Consider the following 19,649-nt stretch of genomic DNA (forward strand, 5'->3'; position numbering starts at 1 on the left):
TTTTTTTTTTTTTTTTTTTTCGGTCTTCAAAAAGCAAGAAAGGGCCGACCCGGTGGCGCACTGGAGAGTGCACCGCTTGGGAGAGTGGCGGTGCTCCCGCCAAGGGTTCGGATCCCATGTGGAGACCGGTTCCTGCTCACTGGCTGAGCGCGGTGCGGGCGCGACACCGAGGGTTGCGATCCCGTTACCGGTCAGTAAAAAAGACAAAAAGGAAAAAAAAAAAAAGCAAGACAAAGTAAACTACTTGTTTTGTCTTTTTGTTGTACAAAGCTTGCTTGGTTGCAAAATATTTGAAAAGTCTTGTCTTTCTGATCTCCAAAATAAGGTATTATATATTTAATGTTTTAATTTTGAAGTGAGATATATATGGTGGTGTCTTCTATTGTTCTTTTTATAGTGTGAAAATAACATTAGTTTACTTCTAGTAACCAACTATATTTTCTTATTTTCATGAGTCTATAGCTAGGAGTAATTTGTGATTCAAAAAGAGGCCTATAATACCTTATACTTTTTATATTTAAGGTGTCTGTATTAAATCCTTAGCCATGAAATTGGTATTTTTTCATTAAATTTTTTTTTCTGTTTGTTAGGGTCATCCTAAAGTGTGTGAAAAATTAAAGGCTCTTATGGTTGAATGGACAGATGAATTTAAGAATGATCCACAGCTTAGTCTAATATCGGCAATGATTAAGAACCTTAAGGAACAAGGAGTTACATTCCCAGCTATTGGCTCTCAGGTATTTCATGAAGTTGTGTGTATGCTACAGTTTATTTCTCGAAAATAGCTATGTTTATTTTAATTTTTCTTTTTTCTCCATTCCCAGGTAGTTTGTACTATTTCAGAGGAACTTTTGTTAAGAATAATAATAGTCTTGCATTCAGAGGAGCCAGAAAAATATTATAGTGGAATATTAATGTGCTCCATCTTCTACTTTCCCACTGTCTCTTCTTTATAAATGATTGGGTTAACATTTTGCATTTTTAAATTTTTATATAATTTTAGGTTAAACTGATAATCTTGGCAAATGCTCTTCATGCTATATTTTTATCTACAAAAAATGACAGTTCAAAAATCAAAATATTCTTAATTAGAGAGTTTTGGTTAGGAAATTTATGAATATTCATTAAAAATGGGATGGAGATATAAGGGGTAAATAAGAAGAGAAGCACATGAAGCACCTTTCTCCTTAGTAAGAGCTGACTAGTACATAAGTCTTCCTTTTCCCTGACAGATGTGATTGACTGAAAGCCTTAACTTTCCTCCTCCTCCTTCTTCTTTGAAAAACTTACTTATGTAGTGGGATCAATCTGTAGGTCATATAGAAAAAAAAAATCAAGGGGTATCTTTTTTTATTCCTTTTGTATTCTGGGTAACCATCCTTTAGGATACCCAACTAGTCAAGGGGGCTTAAAATATGTGGTTATTTACTATACTGTCTCTTCCCATTGTATGGATTGGGGTAGATTATGAGTGGTGTGAAACCATGAACACAAAACTCTCAGTTGTGGAGGGCTTATATAAGGGCTTTTGCTCACTTCAAGGAGTCATGTAGATTGTTTACATTCATTCAGACCTAGCTAGACTTTCTTCCCGAGACATTTCCAGTTCGTCTGAGTGCCCATGAGATGAGAAAACCCGGAAATATATCTGGGAGAGGAAGGAAGCAAAGGATATTTTTCTTTTTAATTGTAAAAATTTGGTTTATGATTAGTTTTACAATGATAAATTATGTGTTTGAGAAGTATTCATTTATAATTGATAGCTGGCTTTTACTAATTTCAGAATAATTTCTTAAATCTATACACTTAAGGAATAATTTTGTGCAGAGTAATCTAAACTATTATAAATTCCTTGACAACAGAAACAATGTTTATTTATCAAAGAATAGACTCACTGCAGAGAACTAAAGAGTGTATATACATACTTAGTGGAATTTCATTTTCTATACCTATTCTAGAACTTGTTACTCAAAATGTGGTTCATTGACCAGCATCATCAGCATCATCTGGAAGCTTGTTAGAAATGCAGCATCTCAGGTGCCACTTCAGACCTATGTATTCATTATCTCCATTTTAACAAGATCCTGAAATGATTCTGTATGCACATTGAAGTTTGAGAAGCACTGCTGTAGAGTACAGCTTTCAGTGCAAGTGAAAACTGCATTCTAGTCCATAAAGGGACTTGCCCTTATAAGAGAAAGAAGAAAAATTAATGATCTGTTTGATATGTAGCCTTGTTTGGTTAATCTGGAATCTTAGGTATCTGTGGGAACAACTTTAGGGATCCTCTAATCTAATCTCCTCATTTTACAGATGAGGAAACTGAGATTCAGAATGGTTAATGACTTGCCCAGGGCCACAGCTAGTAGTTGACAGACCTGGAACTAGAACACAGGCATACTTACTCTCAGTCCAGTGTTCTTTCCACTACCTGATCCTGCTTTCCATTTTGTGTAGAGGTTAGTGGCTATGTGTGCGCCCAGACTAGGCTTCAGAGGACAAGAAGAGGCATGAACACTGGTGAGAACATTATTTCTTGATCGGTAGGGAAATTAGATTCTCTTGTTCAAAAGATTCAGGACATAGAAGAGCAAATAGTAAGGTTAAGACTTACTTTTCTGCTTTTGATCTAGATGTTATAAAATATGCAAAAGCTGGTTTTGTTAGACAGTAGCTGGCTATCTTTCAGCTATAAGAAATATATAAAATGTATATAAAGTAAAACATGTTGAGATAGAATAATGATTTTTTTTTAGTGGTTTCTGAGAAGCTTATCATTGGAAATCACGTGTAAAGAGCTTTGTGTTTAATGAAAAAATATGTCATCTAGGTTCAACTGTAGAATTCCTTCTAGATTTTAAAGTTACTTAGTTAACTTACATCATCTTACATTTTATCAGACTAGATTTTTGTTAAGGCATACTTTTTAAAAAGCCCCTGAAAATATAAAGATTTTTCCAAGTATATTTTTTTATGCAAGTACAGAAGAAAATAATGTAAAAATATTAAGAGAAGTCACGCTTCAGTCCCCTAACTCATGCTGATGCAGTTCTGTTACCACTAATTTATTTATTTTTTTTTTGTGACCGTTAAGGGGATCATAACCCTTGGCTCGGTGTCGCCCGCACCGCACTCAGCCAGTGAGCGCACTGGCCATCCCTATATAAGATCCGAACCTGCAGTCTCAGCGCTCCCTGCACCGCTGCGCTCCCAGCGCTGCACTCTCCCGAGTGAACCATGGGGTCAGCCCTGTTACCACTAATTTTTGATGTAGAGATATAAGGAAGGCTAGCACTGCTACCATATTTGACTAGTTAATAGAAGTATTATTACATTTAGAACCTGATGATAGAAAAGAACTTTGAAAAATGTGCAGTTCTTTAGGAATGTAGTGCTGAGTATGTTTCTGCATTTCTTTCTTGACTAGAAATTTCTTCACAGATCAGAAAAGATCAATATGTCTATGTTGTGAAATTCATCAAATTGTGAAAAGAAATTCCTATAAATTATGAAGGTTGTCTCTGACCAAGCATACTTTCAATTTTCAGAAGTATATGATGATTAAAACATTATCTAAAGAAGATACAACTAGACATGGATCAGAGTTGAGGGTGCTTAAAGTTGTGTTTGGTGAATTCCAAAAAGCTTTTTTACTTATCAGCTTTCCTAAAAAAAAATGTGCATTTGTTTGGCAATATGAAATACAGTAAGTGAAGAACATAGAATTGTATTTTACTGTAATGTTGAATATTTTGCCTTTCATACACTCAACATTTATTGATTGTAGTGTTTAGGCACATTTCCTCAAGGAGCATACAGTTTGGTTGTAGAGACAGGTGTGTAATCAGATAATAGAAGCTGACATTTATTGCCTCTCACTATGTGCCAGCCACTGTTCTAAGTGCTGCGTATGTGATAATTTGAATATTTTTTTGGAATTCTATTTTTTTAATTGGTTGCTGTGAGGATTACAGTATATATTTGTAACTTTTCACAATGTACTTGAAATTAATCTTGTAAAGTTTGATGTGAAGTATAGAAACCTTGCAACTGTACAGGTCCATTTACTTTCCACCTCAGCATCCTTTATGCTATAGTTGTCATGTGCATTACCTCTACATACGTTACAAACCCCTGGAGATAATATTATACTTTTTGTTTTAAGCCCAGAATGGGCCCTATCTCTTTAGATTTTGGAAACTACATGTGTTAATTTAATCCTTTAAATAGACTGTGAGGTTCCCATGAGATGCATGTGCTATTATTATCCTCATTTTATTGATAAGGAACTTGAGGCACAAAGAGGTTAATGTACCCAGTGTTGTAGAGCTAGAAAGTGGTGGATCTGGGATTTGAACCCATGTCTGCCTGACTCTACAACTTGTATTCTTAACCACCGATATCATAGTACCATGATTAAAAATGTTGTCAGAGGAACACAGAGCCTTAAGGCTTGGAAGCTTGTGATTCCAAAACTGTGAATCAATTTAAATATTTATTTGTTTACTTGTACACTGCCTTATGTAAAATATGTTTAACATAGGCAGTAATATACTGTTAAAATTAACTACTTGTATTTTGGTTTACAAAATAGACTTGTATGAGCATTTATATTCTTATACATAAATCTGAGTTCCTAAAGACAACATCATGGCTTTTGATGGAAGGAAGCAATAAAATGTAACTATCGAATAGATATTAAAATTTTTTTTAAACTATCTGTTTTTAACATAATCATCTCCTCTCTCTCCCAACCCCTTTTCTGGTTTTAGAATTTTCCTAAAAATTTAAAAACCTCCTTTAGTCTTTCTTCTCTGATTTGCATATTATCTGCTTTTAGTTTAACCTCTTTACACAAATCTGGTGTGCTTAGGCTGCCTACTGTAACTGTCCAGTTGCTGTCAGTCTGTTTCCCCCAATTCTGACTCTTCTCCCTCTCCTTTCAAAGAGGAAGCTATTCCAGTTGAGTTTCTTTCTTCTTCAGAAATCTGTGGTGAGAAGGGTCTTGCAAGTTCCTAGATTAGGTAAGGGTACGAGAATTCAAGAACAACCATCAAATATTGTGTTCCTTTTCTTGTGTTAGGCTGCGGAACAAGCAAAAGCAAGCCCAGCTCTAGTAGCCAAGGATCCTGGAACTGTGGCTAACAAAAAGGAAGAAGAAGATTTAGCAAAAGGTGAGTTTTTAAGTCCCTGATGTTGGGAAGAAGATATGTCTCTGATTGAATATTTTTTCCCTGAGATATTTAAAGATAAAAGAAATAGGGCTTTACAGCCAAAGCTGACATATACTTTGCTCTCATCTTCAGTGTCATTTCTTTTCTCTCCTCCTCAGAGGCAACTATTATTATATGTATTCTTTCAGTCTATGTTTTTATAATATTTTTACTACACTATATATTTATAAACAGTATGAAGTACATTTTTTGTTCAACAGTTTTTTTTTTTTCATAAATAGTACACTTTAAGTACCATCTGCAATTTGCTTTTTTCATATAACGTTGTGTTTGAGATCTATTTATTATGAGGCATATAAATCAAGTTCATTTATTTTAACTTATATAATATTCCAGTGTACTCATAAGTATACCTTTTCTGTCCTCCTACTGGTGGACAGTGGGATTGTTTCTGATTTTTTCACTATAACAAATAATGTTGTAGTTCTACATTTTCTCTTGTGCATATATATGTGACTTTCTCTATTATGTGTGACTAAAAGTGGTGTTGTTGGATCATGGAATAAGTACATCTTCAACTTTGCTAAATGGTTGTCTGATTTCCTCTTCTGTCAGCAATGTAGGAAAGCTATTATTATTATTATTATTATTATTATTATTTATTATTTTTAATCTCCTTACAATACTTGATATTGTTAGAGTTTAATTTTTTTTTTTTTTTAAAGATGACCGGTAAGGGGATCTTAACCCCTGACTTGGTGTTGTCAGCACCACGCTCTCTCAAGTGAGCTAACCGGCCATCCCTATATAGGGATCCGAACCTGTGGCTTTGGAATTATCAGCACCACACTCTCCCAAGTGAGCCATGGGCCAGCCCTGAGAGTTAATTTTTGCAAATCTGTTAGGTTCGAAATGATGTCCAATTATATTAATTTTTATTTTCTTGATTACTAGTAATGTTGAGTCTTTTTTTATATGTTTATTGACTATTCTGATTTCCTCTTAGGTGAATTGTCTTTATATTTTTTTGAATTATGATATGTAGAAGTCTTTATTTTATTTTATTTTATTATTTTTATTTAATTGAAATGTATTGACTGTACATATATTTGGGGTGGAGTTATATTTCAATACGTGTATACAGTGATCAAATCAGGGTAGTTAGCAAATGTATTATCACAAAAATTTATTGTTATTTTGTAATGAGGACATTTAAGCTCCTCTTTTCTAGCTATTTGAAACACTTTATATTAGATATTAATCTTTTTCCTGTTATATCTATCGTAGATGTCTACTCCTGCTTTTTGGTTTCTATTTTAACTTTAAAATAGTATATTTTATCAAATGGAAGTTTTAAATTTTGCTGAAATCAAAATGTTTTGCTTTTCTGTTATGATTTTTACTTTTCTTGTGTTTTGATACTTTTCCTACCTTAAGATCCTAAAAGATAGTTTTCTATATTGTCTTCTAACAGTTTTAAAGTTTTGTTTTCATATTAATTCTTTTATCAATCTAGAACAGGGGTGGAAGAATAGAAGGGGTTATGCATTGAGTTGAAAGCATGGTAGTCAGTGCATTAGGATTACATTGCAGAGCCCAAGTGACACATGGTGATGGTCTGCATTGGGGAGTAGTGGTGGAGACAGAGGAGACACATTTGAGATCTATTTTGGGGGATTAGTATGTGAGTCTTTGGACTGATTATGTAAGAGTTACCTTTGGAGCAATAAAATTCAGGTTCTCAGATACTACCTTTGAGGCAGGTACCAAGTGAGACTTGGTACTTTTGACTTCCCATGATTCTGATGATCATTTTGGGAACATTCATTTAAAAGGTGAAAAGAAATATAAGGTTTCTGCAGCTATAAAAATAAATGAATCTAAAGGTTTATATCTTTATATTACCCAGTATAATTAAAATTTTATCCATTCAGTAAAAATAGGAGTGATGCTGTTCAAGTTTTTTGTTAATTTATTTATTTTTAAACTTTTAGTTGTAAATGAATGAATGAAATTGACAAAATTATTTTTGTTCAGTATATTAATCAGGATATGTCCTAGTTTCCAGCTACACTATTGAAAGAATACTTTCTACCTTGAGATATTTTTTTTGCATTTCTTTGGGTTGTTGGATATATTAACATTTTGGGCCTTTTAAAACTCATTATTTACCAGCCATTGAGTTGTCCCTGAAGGAACAAAGACAGCAGTCAACCACCCTTTCCACTTTGTATCCAAGCACATCCAACCTCTTAACTAACCACCAACATGAAGGCCGAAAAGTTCGTGCTATTTATGACTTTGAAGCTGCTGAAGATAATGAACTTACTTTTAAAGCTGGAGAAATTATTACAGTTCTTGATGACAGGTAATGGTTAATATTAAATTGAACATTCATATGAGTATGTATAACTTATTATTTTTGTATTTCACATTATGTTAAATGCAGTTATCAAATATAATAAAAAATACTGACCCAGATATTTTCTCTGTATGATGGTTGGTTGATTTGCTTGTGTCATACTGTGTGGATTCTCATTTTGTAGTGTAATTTTTTTTTCTCATGTATTATTTAAGTAGTTTATTATTTGTTTTGGAGGCCTAGTTTAATCTATTTATTTTTGGTTCCCTCTAATAATAGAAATTGTTAAATTATTTTTTAAAAATTAAGGTTTTAGAACATACTTTGAATGTGGATATGTATTTATGGAACTTATAAGAAATGCATAGTCTATTGAATTTATTTTTACAGAATAGCATATTCATAGGAAAAAAATTCATTTTACATGGAATTGTGCATTTACATTTTCCTAGGGGAAGTGATATAATGCATCAGTTTTTTTTCTTTCTTTCTTTCTTTTTTTTTTACTACAGCTACATTTACTGTGATTTATTACTTGAAAATTAATTGTTACTGGGGCCGGCCCGGTGGCGCACTGGATAGTGCGCCGCTTGGGAAGCGCAGCGGCGCTCCCGTCCGAGGGTTCGGATCCCACATACAGACCGGTTCCCGCTCACTGGCTGAGCGAGGCGCGGGAGCAACACCGAGGGGTGCAATCCCGTTGCCGGTCCCCGGTCCGGTACGGGGGCAACACTGAGGGTTGTGATCCGTTGCCGGACACGGAAAAAAGACAAAAGACAAAAAAAAAAAAAAAAAAAAAAAAAAAAAAAAAGAAAGAAAGAAAATTAATTGTTACTGATAATGAAGTAATGAAATTTACAAGTGGTTTTTAAAAATAAATTTAAATTGATTTAAGGTTATTCCTATAGTATCAGTATTATTATCATCTTACTTCATTTGGGCAGTTATAACAAACTACCATAGACTGGGTGGCTTATAAACAACAGAAATTTATTTCTCATAGTTCAGGAGGCTGGGAAGTTCAAGATCAAGGTGCTAGCAGATTTGGTTTCTGGTGAGGGCCTTCTTCCTGGTTCATAGACTGCCATCTTTTCCCTGTGTCCTCACATGGCAGAAGAGGTGAATGAGCTCTATGGGGTCTGTTTTATAAGGTCACTAATCCCACTCATGATGTAATCAACCTTCCAGAGGTCCCACCTTCCCATACCATCACGTATGATTTGGGGGTTAGGATTTCAACGTATCAATTTTGGGGGAACACAAACATTCAGACCATGTCACTTATATTTTAATATATTTTCTTGAGTGGGATAAAATGAAGTTTGAGCAGATTAGCTGGAAATTGCACAAAATCTTGGTCATTTATTCTTTCAAAAAATATTTATTGAGTGCTTGCCTGCTTTCCCTATAGTAGGCACCGGGAATATAGCGGTGAACATGGGTTTTCACCAGGGAGTCTGCTCTTTGTGAATGTTTTGTGCTATGAGCAGCCTTGTGTAATCTTCCATATGTGTTCTGGTCAGAGAAAAAAATTTGCTAATATGTACTAGGAAGAGCAATAATCTAGGAATGGAGACTTAGATTAACAGCCTACCTTTACATCTTATTTCAAAGGGTTCTTACACTAGAGCCTGTGAACCACCTGAAATTGACAGTTTTTAAGTATGTGGGGCCCCTTTTTTGGGAGAAAGATCTCAGCTTTTTGTTAGGTTCTCTAAGTATTCACTAACCTTCAAAAAGATAACAAATTATTTGTTTAATAGCTTCTTACCTTCTCTGAGGCCTCATTTCTTGTTTGTAATAATGATACATTCATTGGCTCCTTTACTGGATTGTTGTGAGATCCAAATCTGGTAATACTGTAAGTTAAGAAATATAAAAGGTAAAAATTTATAGAAATAAAATCTTTATTATAGTAAAGTGTTCTTTTTTGTTTATTATAGTGATCCCAACTGGTGGAAAGGAGAAACCCATCAAGGCATAGGGTTATTTCCTTCTAATTTTGTGACTGCAGATCTCACTGCTGAACCAGAAATTAGTAAGTATTTTCCAATCTGTCAATGGATGATGATCTAGAAAGTTGAGTTTACTCAGTGTCATTCAAATATTAGTGCCTCCAAGGTGTTTATAAAAAGTGTAGTTCCCTAGGTAGGTGATTATTTACCAGAAATAATCTAAGTATTCAAATCATCTGTCTACCAAGATAGACAGACAGAATATGGACTTTATCATATACATCTATCTATATAGTTGTCATTGTAAAAATGCAGATCCATTAAGAAGAGTTATGTAAGTTATACATTGCATATTCTTTTTTTATCAGGTAGTAGAAATGTACTATAACCTCAGAGAATTCTTCCTATTCAATGGTTGGGACCATTTCTCTAGTCTCTAGCCCCAGACTTCGAAACAGTGACGTCTAAGCAACATAGTGGCTTTCCTAAGCCTGCATGTTAGATATTCAGAATGCACCATATTAACTGATAATTTAACTAATCATATAAATAATTTTTCATTTGATTTCCAAATCTTTGCTGACTAGGAGAAATAAACTAGAAAGTGGGGCCATGAAGGAAAAATATTAGTGGCAGACTGCAGGAGATGTAACTGCCAGTAATCTGTCAAAGTACTAGGAGACAGTTCCATATATTTCTGTGAATATTGTGCTTTAATGAATCTTTACAATGATGAGTTTGAGTCATCAAGAAAAGTTTGTCGTAATCTCCCTCTGTTTCAGCAAACAGAAAAATAAGTTCAAGCCTAGAAAGATTTCTATTAGCAATTGAAATGTTTTGCATTTTTAAAGAGTTTCTGAGTATAAGTTGAGAAGCTACAGTTATCTGGCAAAGTATCTCATCTCTCTATAATGCCAGATAGGAGGGATTGAAGAAAGTTGTAAACCAAGGAAGTTGTAAACCACGAGGTGCTTAGGTCTTTTTTAGTTTATGAGAATTCTAAGAAAGGATCTCTTAGTTTATCTTTTTATTTCCAAGAGCACCTAGTACTGAATCTTAGCCATAATACATGCTATGTAAATATTTGTAGAATAAATGATACATAAATATATACATTAACAGTAAAGAGATACTTCACTTCTCTTTCAAGAGAAAGCTTGAACAACAAACCAGAAATTACAGATCTTTGATAAAACAGTACCCTCTCATAGTTACTGCCAGGTTGTCTTGTGTCACTTTTATAGAGACAGATTCCTGATACCCACTCTTTTAATGAAGTTCTTTTTTGTTAGAACTCAAAAACATGTAGAACCTTGTTTAAATGGCATTGCCTAGTGTGCCGCCATTTTCATAACCTGGGCTGGTGGTGGTGTGTGTGTTGTTGTCGTCGTCGTTTTGTTTTTTGAGACTTGGGGCTTTTTTTTTTTTTTTTTTTTTTTTTTTTTCCCGTCTTGAATCAGCTGTTAGAAAGGATAGAATTGTAAGAGACTTCTGTTCAAGACAAGATCCAAGCGCTAATGTAGATCCTTTAGCCATTCCATCTTTTTTACATTATATAGCAATTCAGCTTCAATAAGAGTTTTGAATTCTTCCTCTCATATGTTTCATTCTGGACAATCTAAAAGAAAAATGGGAGCTTCAGAGCTTATGTAATGGGGTTATAGTTCTCAAGCTTGGATAACAAATGCTAACATGATCCCCATAGCATCATTCTTTTTGAGGATATAGAAGCCTGCTTCACTTAACCTGTCAAATAGAAATATCTGCCCTGCTTAGCTTGTTTTTGTTTTAGAGATACAGTAAGATATTGTGAAAACATTTTATCTTTTTTCATATAAATATATAAATAATATTTTTACATACACACACACACAGTAATAGTATTAGTTCCTATCACGAAAAGGGCGGGAAATTTGTGGATTGTCAGCTCTTAGAATATGAAGTCTGGGGCCGGCCTGGTGGCGCACTGGAGAGTGCGCCGTTGGGAGTGCGGCGGCACTCCCGCCGAGGGTTCGGATCCCATGTGGAGACCGGTTCCCGCTCACTGGCTGAGCGCGGTGCGGGCGCGACACCGAGGGTTGCGATCCCGTTACCGGTCCCTGGTACGGGCACGACACCGAGGGTTGAGATCCCGTTACCGGTCAGTAAAAAAGACAAAAAGGAAAAAAAAAAAAAAGAATATGAAGTCTGCCATGTGTTCTCTTATGGGTAACAGCCAATGCAGTGCTATCCCAGCTTTCTATTCGTTAATAGCTCAAGATACAAAAAGCAAAAATGTCTATAGCAGATGTCTCTTTTTGCCCATGGGAGAATGAATCAGCTGAAACTTTTTTTGTATGTAGAATTTTGCTTTACGGTGACTTGAATGGAATGAATATATTACTTATGTTGGAAATTAAACTATTTCTATTTTATATGGAAGCACACAGCACAGAATACTTCAGTGATATGAGTTCTTGTTATCATAGTAAAATGACAGGCCAGATTCCAGTAGTATAGGAGAGTAGAGCAAGATAGGTTGGCATACAAATCCAGCATTTGCCATTTATTATCTTTCTTCTGTGCAAGAGTTCTTAGTCTTTCTAAACCACTCTATTTATAAAATGGGCATATCTTAGGACTGAATCTCAGGATTCCCCCAGTGAATCTCCAAAACAATGTATTGAGTGTATAGCACATTCAGTAGTTTAATAAATTTTATTTCTCTTCCTTAATTCTGTCCCTCTCCCATTTCCCTTTCCATTTTAATTCTTAATATATTTATGAGTTCTAATTGACCACATTGATACAAAGATGAAAAGTACAGAAATGTTCATTTCTTTAGAGCTGTATGTGCCTCTCAGTATTATTTGGAGGTTGCTATATTAGTAATAACCCTATATTTACTTTTTATGTTAAATAGTTTTTAAAGGTTTCTTTAGTGAGCAAGAGAAATATGAGCTTCTGGCCAATGGTTTGCTGATCCCTTACTGAGCACCTTTTCAGCTCAAAGTATAATATAACTAGAAAATACGGGTTGATTTGTTGGAAAATTCAGATCCTTGCCAAGGCCATTTGCAAAGTTCGCCATTGGCCTGTATGTCGTTCTCTTAGTGAAAAGTCCAAGTGGCATGCCAGAGAACATGTAGCTTATTTACCAATTTATTACATTGAATTAGTGTGGTTTTTCAAACAAGAGTTTTCTTTGAAAAGATTGGTTATTTTAAAAGAGGATTTATTTTAAATTTCAGGATTTACTTATGCTGTCATAAAACTTTGTTTTTTGTCCACCAATTTATTAAACTCTCATATGTGGTAGGTGATTAATCTTTGTTTCAGAAATATAACCCCCCTTTTTTAGTGAAGTCTCTTTTATGGAAAACGTAAAATCTTTACAAGAGAAAATAAAGGAATCTTGACAGAATTTTATAAATAACATTTTCTCATTATTGCCTAAATCTGCAACCCAGTTATTCCTTAAATTGAGTCTGTTAGCTTGATGGGAATATAAGAAAAATCTAAATTCTCTGTTGGAGTTTAAAGTGCTTTGAAATAGAATTATAAATTACTTTATAAGTAAAAAAGTTAACTTTTACATATTTTGCAGTTAAAACAGAGAAGAAGACAGTACAATTTAGTGATGATGTTCAGGTAGAGACAATAGAACCAGAGCCGGAACCAGCCTTTATTGATGAAGTAAGTGATTTTCTTAGTTGATAGCAGTTGGTACTTTCTATTGAAGTTGAAATGTTTTTGTCTTCTTTAAAAAAAATTGATTACTTGGGTGATCTTGTGTTTTTTCATTATAAAAATTAAAACAATATAGACAAAGCAAAGATTGGTCTTGAAACTTTTCCACTCCCATTTTACTATGTCAGTACCTCATTATTTTGAATTCCTGCTTAACAGTCCATAGAATGATTTATCATGATTTACTTAATTAGTCTATTGTTGGACACTTAGGTTGTTTACAGTTTTTATTGTAGTTACAAACAGTTTTGTAATCAGATTTTTTTGAATATCTATCTTTGGATATATTTAGAGTAGACATCCGGGAGTGGAACTGCTGAGTTGAAGGATCTGTGTCTTTTCCGTGTGTGTGTTTTCCATGTTAATAGATACTGCCAAATGTTCAACAAAATGGGATTTTACACTCCTATTGATATTATGTGAGAGTACTTGTTTTTTTATATACTCAACAAGCATGGTAACGTTGTTTGCACATTATCGAGGAAGGGACACTTCATCTGTTGAATGAACAAAACAAATTACCGTTTCTGAAAGTTAAACTATTATTAAATTACTTCTGCATAAACTATTTCTTAAAAGCAGTGCTAATACTAGGGTACTTCAAAAAGTTCATGGAAAAAATGAATTAAAAGATAATATGAATCCTCCCATGAACTTTTTGAAGAACTCTCATATATTGAGTATTATTGGAAATGAATTACGGTTCCTCCTTGGATTGAGCACATTCTGGTATTTGGGGGAAAGCTTATGCTAATTTTATTTTAAATGTTTATATGTCTTTGTCACAGCTGAAACAACAGTGAATATTTTCAGTGATTATAAAACACTGTCAGTTTGGTAGCAACTTAAACTGTAGTTTTTGAGCCAGATAGTAGTACCTAAACTCGTATTATTGGGATTTAAACTTCAGATTGTCTTGAACTAAGTTCATCCTCCTATTTACTTAAGCTTTATAGAAATCTCTGCTGTTGTTATATATATGGAAAATTAAAATTGTTACCTTTTTCCATCTTTAAGCATGTTTGTTGTCTTTTTCTACTCAAACTTATTAATATTGCTTTTTTGAATAACAATATTAAAACAAGAGATTAACTTAATAATAAAATATTAAATTATGGAACTAGCAAACCATACAGGACTTTCCAGGTGTCACATTGTAAAGATCAGGGATTGGCAAACTATCATCTGCTGGCCAAATTTGGCCCATTGTTTGTTTTGTAAATATAGTTTTATTAGAACACAGCCACATTTGTTTACATATTGTCTGTGGCTACTTTTGTACTACAGTGACAGAATGGAGTAGTGGCAACAGCAATGTGGCCTGCAAAGCCTAAAGTATTTAGTATCTGGCCCTTACAGAAACAGTTTGCTAGCCCCTGGTGTTGATCATTTTAAGAGAATTTTTTCAGATCCTCATTTTCTATAAGGACTCTTTCCTAAAATTGATCTGCCTGAGAACACTCCCTGCCACCATTTGTCATTTCTTTTCTTTCCTCTCCCTCTTTATAGAAGAAAGGCTTACCCCTTGCCCATACTGAACCTTACTATGTACATTGTCCCAGAGTATTAAAATTCCAAATATTGGTGTTGGTGTTAAGAAAGTAATGACTCTAATGACTGGGTAACATGGCTCAAATGAGTTTTATATTTTTTGCTATTAGGGCCGGCCCGGTGGCGCACTGCTATAGTGCGCCGCTTGGGAAGCGCGGTGGCGCTCCCGCCGAGGGTTCGGATCCCGCATACAGTCCAGCCGCTCACTGGCTGAGCGAGGGGCGTTGCGATCCCGTGGCCGGTCCCGGTCCGGTACGGGCGCGACACTGAGGGTTGCGATCCGTTGCCGGTCACGAAAAAAGACAAAAAGGAAAAAAAAAAAAATAGGAGAAGGACCAAAATGAATTGCTAGTAGAATATTAAGAATAGTTTTTAATTGCAGGCCACAGTGATTTCTGGCCTAAAACTCTGAAGATATTAAAAGAATTCAGTGATATTGCTGTAACAGCTTATTTATTTATATGAACGAGGTTTCTCATCACTTTCAAATGTAAAAACAAAATGTAGGAATAGAACTGATGCTGAATCCCAGCTTATTTTATTTTTCAAAATTTGAAATACAGTTATGTTTTGATGCATTATATTCTAATAGTAATCATTTACTTGTACAGGTGAATTTATCGAACACCTAGAGCATCATCATCAATTTATATGTTTTTTATTGCAAATATATTTGATATGGTCATCAATAGAAGACTTTCAAGTGTATTACATTAGGATAAAATTTTGTAGGGGAAATTGAGTAGAAATACGATGAGTTCATATGATGAGAATATGAAGGAGAAAAATGAACAATTTTAAATTCCTGACAGAGACTGTGTTTTTAAAATGGTAGTGGTTGGTGCAGATTGCTATGGTATTTGAATACCTTTGGATATATTTGAAGGAATGTGACTTTTATTTTAAAATGTCAATATTTAATGTCCTAGAAATCATATTCTTTGTAACATTTTAAACTTATGGAAAATGAAAAGTCATTCTTAAAATATATGAAGGGGTTTTTAAGTTTTTAGCATTAGGAGAGAGAGAAGCAAAAATTTGAACAGTGCTCTTAGAGAAACAGACTCTAGAAGACTGTGCCAAGAGCCAAGGAATCCAACTGGTTTAGGGAAAGCTACGTTTGGCTGATTGCATTACATAAGAAAATGCATGTAGAGTTAGACTAGTGGTCTATTTAGAAACCCTGTTCGGGCCAGCCCGGTGGCGCACTGCTACAGTGTGCCGCTTGGGAGTGCAGTGGCGCTCCCGCCGAGGGTTTGGATCCCACATACAGACCGGCCGCTCACTGGCTGAGCGAGGTGCGGGAGCAACACCGAGGGTTGCGATCCTGTAGCCGGTCCCGGTCCGGTACGGGCGCGACACTGAGGGTTGCGATCCGTTGCCGGGCACGAAAAAAGACAAAAAGGAAAAAAAAAAAGAAACCCTGTTTCTTTGACAGTAAGTAATTTTAAATAGTGTGTAGTATTGTGTAAACAAAGCAAAAATTATCCACATTAGTTGACTCTCACTCTGATGTTACCTTTTTTTTTTGGGAAGTAGGTAAACTTTTCTGAAATATGCCTTCATTTTTTAGACTATTTAAAATGAAAATTGTGAATGTTTTACATTGAAAAATAGTATCCATTTCAAAATACAGCATTCTTTTGAGTTGGGAAGAGTTTTTTATACACTTGTGTCACTTTCACTCTTCAATGATTAGTTCATCTCTCAAACTGTTTTCCGTCTACACAGAACAGTTTTTATTTTTGTTTTGAATAATTGCTTTGCTTAGAATTAGTAGTCTTTCAATTATTTGCCCTGTGCATCTATGTATGAGTAGCATAACCATGTAAAAACCATGCCAGAAGAAAGATTTGTAGTTATTTCAGTAGTATTTTTTTGGTAGATTAGATCTATTTTGATTTTTAAAAAACAAACATTAAATACATATGTACTTATATAATGTATAGATGTATTTATGTAATGGTGGTTTCATTAGTTCATTTGTCCCTGCAATACAACATTCTGAAATAGATCTGAGTCATTGGTTCGAGATACCTTCCAGCCTTTCCCATATAGGAAAATAGAGAAACAAGTCTTCCTCTTTCCTTTTATGACACACTGAAACATTGGTGGAAAGAAAATGTAGAATAAATTCTTACAGCCCTGCTTAGAAGAACAGCTGTAATACAGCTGAGCTCTGCCTTACTGAAACAGCTGCTGTATTCACCGAAGGGGAGAGTAGCAACGACTGAGTCGTTAGCCATAAGCACTGCCATCTTAGAGGATGTTACACCTGTCTGTGTGGCTAAGCTACAGCTGTTTCAAAACAAAGTGAAATACTCTAGCATGACATAAGAGATTGAAGACTCAGCATGTTGTAAGTTTAAATGTGGCTCTATTTGTTCTCATTTAAGAGAATCTCTGTTAGCAGTTTCTAAAACAGGCAGAAAGAGCTTTCAAGCCTCTGACTTTACACAGTACTAAAGAGAATATATGGAATATACTAAAAATACCAAAGCAAAACTGGAATCTCCATAACTATGAATTACGAAAGTTTTATATCTATTAGCTAGTTAGTAAAGTGAGAATGTAATGTTGCGTAAAGGTTGGTTGCTTTTTGTGTTCACTATTTAATTCCTGTAGGATAAAATGGACGAGTTGCTACAGATGTTACAAAGTACAGATCCCAGTGATGACCAGCCAGACCTGCCAGAGCTCCTTCATCTAGAAGGTAAGCCTTGCTTCTGTTTACCTTGCAATTAAAGAATAGTTAGGGGTTATATCTAGTGTTCTGTTACAGAATGGTTTTTGAAAATGATATTAAAAATGTAACATTTCTCACCCTACCTTGGCCCAGTCTCACTTTTATATGTAGTTTAAACTTTGAGTAGAATTTGAATTCTTATACTTTTCTATCCAAATTAAGTATTTTATTCAACGTTTTAGAATCTTGTAAAATGTAAAATAGTATTTTTAAATTTTGAGATCAATATTTTAGATTATGTTGTCACCATTGTATTTTAAGAAAATAAATTTTGCGTTCTGTGGACTAAAGGTTAATCAGTATAATTTTTATTACTCCAAATTAAATCTTTTATTCCTTTATAAATCTTTTATTGTTTTATTCTAAATTATATGAATATCAAAGATTCACTTTCTTCTGTGGTGTTTTCTTATATTTCTTCAAATCTTCTCATTTTAGCAATGTGTCACCAGATGGGACCTCTCATTGATGAAAAGCTGGAAGATATTGATAGGTAAGAGAACATAGGTTATATGTCTATATTGTACGCCTTCTTGCCTGAAGCTGTCTTTATAAACTGCAGAATAGCCTAACTCTGCCTTTAGAAAAAAAAAAAAAGACATTTCAGAGGAACCAATTTGGTTTCTACTTGTTGTGGAGAATTAAGGTTCATCTGTCCTTTTTTTAAAAAGTGGGGATTTAATTGACCTTCACTATTTTAGTCTTTTTAGAAATGAGGGTTAACTAATGTAATCATCTTTGCTACAGTGGCATTACCAGAGCCCACAAATAACCCCATCTGTTAATAACTAGGAAAACCTAGATATTTTGAGGTATAGTCAGTCAAGTTCAATAAATTGGAGTTCTCCTCGCACAGTACTCAACCTTAACCAGTTTTGGTTGCCTTAGGGCTAAAATATAGGATATTTTTGTGTAAGGTTAAATTTTTAATACTGTTAACAGAACTACTACTTGCTATTTCTGATATTTTGATATGGCATTATTTAATCAACAGCTGTTTCAAATTATTGTGTAACGTTTCAGAAAACATTCAGAACTCTCAGAACTTAATGTTAAAGTGATGGAGGCGCTTTCATTGTATACCAAGTTAATGAATGACGATCCGATGTATTCCATGTATGCAAAATTACAGAATCAGCAGTATTATATGCAGTCTTCTGGTGTTTCTGGTTCTCAGGTAAGCTTTTAAAAGCTCAAGTATATTGTTTTAAATTCTTGAATGCATTTGAGATTATTTGGAATAGCTATGTTTTTGTAAAATGAGAAGTTATCTAAAAGTAATGTTTAGGATGAAAATAAAGTTTAAAAGACTTTTTTTACTTTATAAATACAATGGAATACTAATTTTACTAATAATTCTTTTTTAAAAATTGCTTTATGTACAGGGGTATGCAGCAATCATCCATCAAGCTTTTTAAAAAAGTATAGATACTTTGGTCCCACCCCAAACCTATTGAATCAGAATCTTCAGGGTTGAGGCCCAAATATCTGTGTATTGTTAAAGCTTTAAAAGAAACTCAGTTTTTGTCAAATTTAAGTTGAATTTGTAATTATTGCTAACTTCCTCTGAATATGTAGTTTTTGGTTTTATAGTGAGCTCTTTATGTTAAATGTTCCTATCACAAAAAAAATAGGGCCGGCCCGGTGGCGCACTTGGTAGAGTGCGGCGCTTGGGAGCGCGGCGGCACTCCCGCAAGGAAAAAAAAATAATAATAATAAAGAGCATGGGAGGAAACTTTTGGAGGTGATGAATATGTTTATGGCATAGGTTGTGGTGATGATTTCATGCGTGTATATTTATCTCCAAACTCACCAAGTTGTATATACTAAATATGTATAGTCTTTTATATGTCAATCATATCTCCATAAAGTAGTTTTTAAGAAAAAACACAAAATGTACCACTTTCACAGCTAGAACAACTCTTTTAAACATTTAATAAACTTCTAGTCATCCTTAAAAGGAAAACTTAAATGCAGTTTTAAAAAATGAGTGAAAAGCTGTTATAATCCAACAAAATATAATATTTCCATATTTTTAAAAAGCTGCTTTAGGGCCGGCCCGGTGGCGCACTGGATAGTGCGCCGCTTGGGAAGCGCGGCGGCGCTCCCGCCCGGGGGGTCGGGTCCCACAT

The 19,649-nt window shown here is 34.4% G+C and overlaps 1 protein-coding gene across 1 annotated transcript in view; it reads left to right on the forward strand.

Annotated features, from left to right (window-relative positions):
- The window catches only part of STAM (signal transducing adaptor molecule (SH3 domain and ITAM motif) 1), a 68,702-nt gene that overhangs the window by 38,976 nt on the left and 10,077 nt on the right, over nt 1–19,649 (forward strand). The window contains exons 5-12 of the mRNA XM_008584434.1: nt 591–737; nt 5,084–5,174; nt 7,350–7,542; nt 9,480–9,574; nt 13,078–13,166; nt 17,397–17,484; nt 17,956–18,010; nt 18,541–18,694. Coding sequence (XP_008582656.1) covers nt 591–737; nt 5,084–5,174; nt 7,350–7,542; nt 9,480–9,574; nt 13,078–13,166; nt 17,397–17,484; nt 17,956–18,010; nt 18,541–18,694 — 912 coding nt within the window. The remainder of the gene's footprint in view (nt 1–590; nt 738–5,083; nt 5,175–7,349; nt 7,543–9,479; nt 9,575–13,077; nt 13,167–17,396; nt 17,485–17,955; nt 18,011–18,540; nt 18,695–19,649) is intronic.

The sequence above is a fragment of the Galeopterus variegatus genome, unplaced genomic scaffold (genome assembly GCF_000696425.1).
Source record: "Galeopterus variegatus unplaced genomic scaffold, G_variegatus-3.0.2 Scaffold3260, whole genome shotgun sequence".
NCBI classification, from domain to species: Eukaryota; Metazoa; Chordata; class Mammalia; order Dermoptera; family Cynocephalidae; genus Galeopterus; species Galeopterus variegatus.